This window comes from Eptatretus burgeri, chromosome 7 (genome assembly GCF_056783735.1).
Source record: "Eptatretus burgeri isolate ZD-2024b chromosome 7, Ebu_testis_v1, whole genome shotgun sequence".
In the NCBI taxonomy this organism is placed as follows: Eukaryota; Metazoa; Chordata; class Myxini; order Myxiniformes; family Myxinidae; genus Eptatretus; species Eptatretus burgeri.
The window spans coordinates 53783517-53792117 of NC_140967.1; the positions used below are offsets into that span (position 1 = coordinate 53783517).

Consider the following 8601-nt stretch of genomic DNA (forward strand, 5'->3'; position numbering starts at 1 on the left):
TGTAGGTTATAAGAAGTTTGGAAGTGATACGTTATCACATGCAAGGTGATACGTTCGTGTGTGGACCGTCATGTAAAGCCAGAGGATCTGCCAGTCAGCACTGCTCATTGGTGGTCTACTACTGCTTCTTTATTGGTGCCAATGATTTTCAACTTCTTGTGGGAATGTTTTTGGCCCAAGTCTTTCACGAACTGGCCGGCCATGCCTGATGTTTGATTCAAGGTGATAAGAATTCTGAATAGTGTACCAACTCTTTCTACTACTACTACTACTACTCACCTGTCTTGAACAGCCTTTGGGCTTCCCAGCTGGATCGTCTATGTGACTCTGCATGTTGCCAACACTCACTGGACTTTTCCACCATGCTGAAGCGATGAAGGATGACCTGAAGGCTCATCCTTCGTCGCAACAGTCAAGCAAGCAGCATTGGCTGAATGTCATTTCTCTCTATATCTGCTATCTTTGGCTCTGGCTTATTGTGTCCTCATGCTTTCAACTCTCCCATCAAACCAACTTATCTCTTCTTTTTTTTATTTTTTTGTTTAAACCTTTCCATCCTCATTTCATTTTTTTTTAAATACTATATCGAGGCCCGTAATTGGTTCCTTCCCCCTTGTTCCTTAGCTTCCCCTGCTGGCCCGTTGCATTATAAATGGTGATTATCATCTTGTTGATTTTTCTGTGGAATTTGTTTTTTTGTTCCTTTTTGCCGATAATAAACTGTTTATTTATAATCAGGTTTGTGTTATCCGTTTACTTTTGTGATACCATTAGGCTCTAATTTAAACCATTTGGGAAATTAAGAGAATGGGTATCTGCTCAACCAGATCTGCCATCTGAGCCTGCAATATGAACAGCTCCATGCTTAGGGCATCGCAAGCTGTTGCCGGAGGTGAGTGACAATATTTCCCTCTCGAATGGTCATTGGAGCGTGGATGAAATCTCCTTGCCTTGATTATAAAATAATCATAAATTGGACATTGTTTTGAGGTTGTAGGCGGTCGTAGTTCGTATCGATACAAATGAAGACCCTTTTGAAAACAGATTCAGGGATTTTTTTAATTGTATGTTCTGTTTTCAGTGAGAAAAATGACATTATAAATGATCATCATCATTCCAAATACAACTGCTGCATATGGTTTATGCAACTTGCATGACATTTAGTTTTCTTGCTTCATGAAAATGCAATGCTTTGTGCCTTTTTGTGTAATATATGACATTATGAGCCAGAAATATTTTGATTTCTATGCAAACTTTGCAGGGCACATGTTCTCAGAAGTGCTATGACATCTTTGTGGTGGAGACAGTGTGTGTCGCTTGGTTCTCACTGGAGCTTACACTGCGCTTCATTCAAGCTCCGGACAAGTGCCAGTTTGCTCGTAGTCCCTTAAACATGATTGACGTCATTGCCATCTTGCCTTACTATGTCTCACTGATCATCGATGCTTTCTCCACTTCAGATAGAAACTTCTATCTCGAGAAGGTGGGGCTTGTATTGCGGGTGTTGCGCGCACTGCGCATGATGTATGTAATGCGCCTGGCACGGCACTCGCTTGGCCTGCAGACGTTGGGCCTCACCATGCGCCGCTGTACCCACGAGTTTGGTCTGCTTCTTCTTTTCCTGTGCGTAGCACTCTCACTCTTTGCACCACTTGCTTTCCTCATTGAGAAGGAAGTTGGAAACCACGCCAATTTCACCAGCATCCCAGCAAGCTACTGGTGGGCTGTGATTTCTATGACTACTGTGGGGTATGGAGACATGGTGCCACATAGCTTTCCAGGGCAGCTTGTTGCATTGTGTGGCATTTTGAGTGGCATTTTGCTCATGGCCTTTCCTGTCACTTCCATCTTCCACTCCTTTTCACATTCCTATGTGGACCTAAAAGAGCAGTATCAAAGGCTACGACGACGTGAGATCAGAGAAGCTGCTTTGTCACCAGACTTTGGACCTGATTTACAAACTGGCACTGGCATGCGATCGAGAACACATCCAGATTTAACACTCTAAGAAGAGATTTATTGATGTACTCCTTGTTCGTGATTTGTAAGTATATTGTTGCAAATTTACATGTTTCTTGAGAGGCGAAAGATTATAAATGTTAAATGAATCCTTTGTAACCTCAAAAGTGGACATTCACAAGTTGGCCGTTTCATTATCTGCTCATTTCCCAGTCTTGTGCATCATGCTATATATAATTTGAGAAGTATCTGTGTGTTTGTTTGTATTTGACTTCTATGCACCCATGAACTGCTGGATGGATTGAGTTGATTACTGGAAGGAGAAGGGGGGTTGGGATGGAGGTGGGGGTTATGTTAGAGTAAAAACAACAACAACAACAACAACAACAAAAAGATATAGTCATGGGGGTTCAGGGTAGGGGTAGCACCAAAATTCTCTCTTTATAAATGTATAGCTCGAAATCTCAAAAATTTAGGTACGGATTTGGGCAATTTGATGGACAAGTTGAGGTTGAGGGTGTGACAATGATGAATTGATTTGATTTTGGTTAAGGTCCAGATGAAAATCTGGCCTATCAGTGGGATACAAAAAGGTAAACTGTTCAGCTTGGCGGAGGTATGCACTCTACCAAGTGCCGTTCAAGTTTCATTCATTTGATAAGGTTTAGCATTATCAAATCTTCCTTAGGAGTAAAAGAAAAAAAACGATTCCTCCAACAAGTAATGTCTCAGTGGATAATAAACCCCACCTACACAAAATCCTTTCTAATCAGAAAAGTATTAATTTGGCAATAGTTTCACAATGCAAAAAAAAAACCATCAGATGATCAGCTATCAATATCCAACGGTATGCAGCATTTGGAAGAAGAAGACAAAGAGCCAATAATTTCATGTCTTCAGATGCATAGCTCTGCCGAAGTAGTTTTTCCTTGGCCGAGGGTCACAATCTTGGATCGGTCACCACTCTGATGCAGGATACTCAAATGGCTCATTCTTCCCAGTAAGCTGGTACTTATGTTGCCAGTCTCGGAAAGATGAGAGGCTAGGTCAACCCACCTGGTTTTATTTAACAGCACGAGAAGGGGCTCTAACTCAGGACCGTCTTAAACCAGCCACCTTGACCATTATGCCAACACCATGCTCTTCACCCAATGAAGACTTCTTTTAACTTTTAGAGACTTCATTTTTCGAGACTTCACCTAATTCATAATTAATGATTCAACTCAGATTGAAAAAAAAAATAGTTACTAAGTTGTTTCCGTAATACCCACGTGTTTCGGGTAATAAAGCCCACCTCCAACATGCACAGAATCGTGAGCTGTAAGTTATGTACATTGTAAAACATGTAAACATTGCAGAAAATGCACTGAAGCATGTCTGGCTGCTAGTCTCGGGATTTACGAGGCAATACTAGGCCGTGGACAAACAAACGGGTTATCATCATTGGATGATGCTAGCCCAGCAGTCTTTACACACCCAGACATTTCATTCAACACATTGCCACTGGTCTTCTGTGTGTCTTCTTAACACACGTGTCCATAAGGATGGGGTGGGGCTTATTATCCACATCCTACCTATTTATGTACTTTTTGGCTTATCGTGTCACAATGATGAACTCACATGGGAATTACATTGTAATAAGAACTTCATGAGAATCGCTTTGAAGTACAAGCTTGAGTGTTACTTCTTTTCAAGAAATATAATATATAATATTGTATACAATAACATGGATAAATTGGCTGGAAGGTTTGCCTAGAGGTCCACAAACTCACATCTAAGCTGTTTTGCCCGAGTTGGAATCTCGGCCCAGCTATCAACTGTCATCGTGGTGTTTCACAGGTCGGGGATTAATCATTGTGTTTGCTGTCCCTCGGATGGACGTTAAACAAGTGTTCTGCGTGCTGGAATTAGTTGTTGGACATGAAAGATCTCACGGTGTCCTTTGTGAAGAGTATGTGAGCCATCACTGGCACCCTGAACAAATTCCAAATTCCTGCCCTAACTACTGCTGGGAGAGGGATGGCAAACCTCCCAGCATAACCCAAGGCCTTGAAACTGCTTCGGCAGAACCAACGCTCGATAACACAGAGTATGGTACAACAATTCGGAACATGGACAAACGTACCGAAAACAATGAATTTTTGTTCTGAGACTCTTAAAAAGTGTTCACTGTGCATCCATTTCTCTCACAACAGCAAATTAAATTCTACATTCAACCACATACTGGGTAATGCTTATTGCTTCAATGTGCGAGTGACACCTATATTCTAACTTGTGAAGTAGTATTATTATTTCCTGCTGGGCCTTATTACTTGCAGGCACCTTGAAGGAAAATTTTACGACAGTAAAATCACTAAACTGTCAATGCCAATGAAAGATAAATAATATCTAGCCAAATGTATAACTGTGTTACAGTGCATGGCTTATTGTTTCTGTAGTTAACAGCAAAACCATTGTCAGGAATGAGACAAGGACCAAACAGACATTGTAGGCAGGATTTACTTGGCTATGGCAATGCTCTAAAAGCATATTTGTCCTGTTTGGAAAACACTGGGATTTCTGTTCGTTTGTTTTACATTTATTAGCAAATGATAACAGAAAGGACAGCTGGCTTTATATTCCTCCTGAAACATGAATTGTTCAATTGTATAAGTCTTTGCCTTGGATGAAACAAGAAGCAATTTCCAGTTTGATTCCATTTCCTCAGAAAGCAGACACAGAGATGTAATTAGAACGGCACGGCACTCAAAAGAGCGCATACATCCGCCAGGCTGAACAGTTCACGTTTTGTATCCCACTGATGGGGCGGACCTGGATCCGGACCTGCACCAAAATCTATCGTCGCACACCAAACTCAACCACCAATTTTCATCCGAATCCGTTCACAACTTTTTGAGATATTGTGCTGTACATTGTTTTTGGCCCTATCTCTCAGTGGTGAAGAATCACTTTTAAAATATTAGTATCTGGATCTGGATCTTCACCAAAGTTGAATCAATTCGTCCTTCTCACACATATCCAATCTGTCCACCAAGTTTCGTCCGAATCCATCCATAACTATTGAGATATCCTGCTCACAGACAGCCAAACAGCGGTGAAAACATAACCTCCGTCTAACTTCGGTGGTGGAGGTAATCACACGAAAGGTGCTGAACAATTGCTGTGTTACAAGCCGCAGACACGGTTCTTTGGGAATGCCCTGAACAGGTTGCAAGAATGTGCTTCTGTTGATAAATTGAGTTGAAATCCAATACGATATGTCTGTGTTGCATAATTGTTTAATTGCTTTCACAAAGAAGAGGAAACCATAGAGGATCATATACGCTGCACAAAGAATAAACTACGAGTACAAGAACAAATACTTTTTTATGCACAATCCCTCAATGGCGTAAAAAAAAAATGTTGCCATTTTTACCTCTGCCACCAAAGGTGGATGGAGGTTGTTTTCACTCCTGTTTGTCTGTGAGCAGGATATCTCAAGTTATGGACGGATTTGGACGGAACTTGATGGACAGGTTGAGTGTGTAACAAGGACAAATTGAATCGGTTTTGGTGAATATCTGGATCCAGCTACCATAAGTTTTTTTCAGTAATTCTTCACTATTGAGAGATGGGGCCAAAAATTATATGTATAGTATAGCATGGTATTTCAAAAAGTTTTCTATGGATTCGGACGAAACTTGATGGACAGGTTGGGTGTGACGAGGACGAATTAATTTGATTTCGGTGAGTATCCATATCGGTATATGAGAATTTCTACAGTTATTTTTTACAATTGAGAGATGGGGCCCAAAACGATTTATAGTATAGCATGGTATGATAAGGCTTGGTTCACAAGGTGGGTAAGTGACAAGAACAAGCCGATTCGATTTTGGTTAAGGTCTGGATGCAGATCTACCTATCAGTGGGATACAAAATGTAAAACTTTTCAGCCTGGCTGAGGTATGTGCACTAAGTGCCATTTTCGTTTTTTAAGTGAATCTACACCATTGAGAGATGGGGCCAAAAACAATATATAACATGATATTTGAAAAAGTTTGGACGGATTATGACAAAACTTGGTGGAGGAGTTGGGTAGGTGACCAGAACGAGCTGGTTAGATTGTGGTTCAGGTCCGGATGCAGATCCGCCGAACAGTGGGCAACAAAACATAAACTGTTCAGCCTGGCAGAGGTATGTACACTACCGAGTGCCGTTGTAGTTCACATATGTAAGAGGTAGATGTCCCCTTAGAGCAGAAACCCACTTGCCGTTAGATGACTTTTTTATTTTTTTTTTTACCCAAAAATCCAAAAATACAAGGTCAATTGAGTGGAATACTATACACAAAACCTCCAGAACTGATGCGACATGTTCCGCACTACACATTGTTCTTGGAAAACAAAACGTTTGTGTAAGAGACAATTATAATTAAGCCAATTTCGTGGCAATGATTTGGTTTTGTATCCTATTTTATTTTCAGAAGGCTTTGTGTTAAAAGAATGCATGATGCATAGCATTTTCAACATTATCTATGAACAAATGACAAAAAGCATTGCGGTTTCACACAGTTATTAATGAAGTCCTTTCCTCGTATTTCAAATTTTTTTATGCCTCCGCTGACGGTCGCCAGAGGCCTGATGTTTTCTCGTTGTTCGTCTGTATGTACAGTATGTCGTATGTCGTCCATGCTAATTTTCTCTGCAACCGCTTATCCGACGCACACAATTTTCATTATAGGTGCGACTACTCGTAGAATTTTTCTTAATGATAACTGTAATGTCATAGGTCATCTGGTGTGGCAGCCATATTGGAAAAAAAGAAAAACGAGCTCTGCATCTCCAAAACTGCTCCATGGAAATTTTTTTTGAAACTTGGCACATGTGAAGTACTCCCTATGGGAAATAAAACAAGTTTGATTTTTTTTGATGACGTCATAATTGCATACGTCAACCGCTTTAGCCGATCAGTGTGAAAATTGAGGGTCATCTATGGTTAAATTGTATGGGGGGAAGGGGGGGATTGATGACGTCATTGGTCACATGATTTGGCAGCCATATTGTTTTTCACATAAAAGCCTTCAAATGTCTTCTTTTCCGAAACAGCTGAACATATTGAGGTGAACCTTTTACAGGTATGATCGCCTATCCATGAAGAATAAAAGGTTCTTCACCTGTGACGTCATATGTCACATGGTTGGGCAGCTATGATCTTTTGAAGAATAAAATCATCTTCTCCAGGATGGCTTGATATATTGAGGGGAAACTTCACCCACATGTTCCCCAAGCCTTGGGAATACCAGTGTGTTCACGAATAATTAATATAACATGATTTGGAAGCTATATTGGATTGAGTGAAAATCTTAAAAACAAAACAAAACAAAAAACCTCTTGAATCGCTTCATCAATCGACGTGAAACTTCACAATTATTTTCTAGTTGTGATGCGGAAAACACATTTTAAGTTTCAACATGATCAGCTGCATGGTCTGGCAGCCAGAATTATTTAATATTTTGAATCTGGGTTCAGGGATTTAAATAAAACTTTGTACAAGTATGTATAATGATGTAATAATGTGGGCGGAGGCATATCTGGTGATGTCGAAGAGTGCCCTTCTAGTTTAAGTCTTCCGTCTGACTCGGCTCGAGTTGGAATCGAACCATCGACCTCCCAGACTCAGAGCAATGCTCTCAACTACTGAACAATGGAGGAGATCAATTGAACATTGATTGAGGTATGCTAACCACGGTGGAAAGCAATGAGAGGCCGACGTGTCGAGCATGAGCCTTTCGTCGGAGCAAAAAAAAGGGTCCTTTTCTTTTTGCTCTGGCAAAGGATTGATGCCCAAAACGTCTCACCTTATGATTCGGTTTAGTTTAGTTACAAACAATATTAATAAAACTTTACATGTCATTCTGCACCGTTGCTAACCAATCATGAGGTATGAATATTTTTGGGTTAAATTAACTAATGAGAAGTGCATCGGTTAATACCTTTCTCCATTCTTATTATTATCATTGTGAAGAATTCCCTGCAGGCACTCGTCGTCATTTCAACATTGAAGTTTGGTGACTGCAAGGTTTAACAACAATAATATGGTTTGGTGATAATAATATGACGTCTATTCAATATTGGCCAACATTGTTTCCCATGAAATTTTGTTTGCTGTTGTTATTATTATTATTATTATTATTTTTTGCCATGGTTTTTTTTTGTTTTGTTTATTATTTTTAGAATTTGGTGTAAATTTGATACAAAATAATCATGTGGTCCTTAAAATAATTTGACATCTATTTAAAAAAAACACATCTGGACTGCATAGCTTTTGAGAGGGTTTATTGGGGTGAGGTTTGTTTTGCTGCATTGGTTAAAAAAATCTCATAATCCTGGTTATTATAATAACACTGAACAACAAAAATTTTTTACTGGAGATGTGTAAAGTGATTTAGACTAATTTGGGTACGCTGATTTCAAAAATCATAACCGTTTTGCTGTATCACGTCAGGATTTTCAGTAACAGAAATATTCCCATTGCCTAGAAGTCAGGATTTCAATGAAATTTACAAAAATTCATTTATTCATTTATTTCATCATGAATGCTTCAAAATTATAGAAATTACAGAAAAACTCCACTAGAATGTAATTAAAAATGCTTTAGGCATTT

At 39.6% G+C, this 8601-nt stretch overlaps 1 protein-coding gene across 1 annotated transcript in view; it reads left to right on the forward strand.

The window, feature by feature from the left end:
- The window catches only part of LOC147023278 (voltage-gated potassium channel regulatory subunit KCNG2-like), a 28425-nt gene extending 20143 nt beyond the window's left edge, over window positions 1-8282 (forward strand). The window contains 2 exon segments of the mRNA XM_085888507.1: window positions 1262-1966; window positions 1968-8282. Coding sequence (XP_085744633.1) covers window positions 1262-1966; window positions 1968-2000 — 738 coding nt within the window. The 3' untranslated portion in view covers window positions 2001-8282.
- Window positions 8283-8601: the final 319 nt, after the last annotated feature.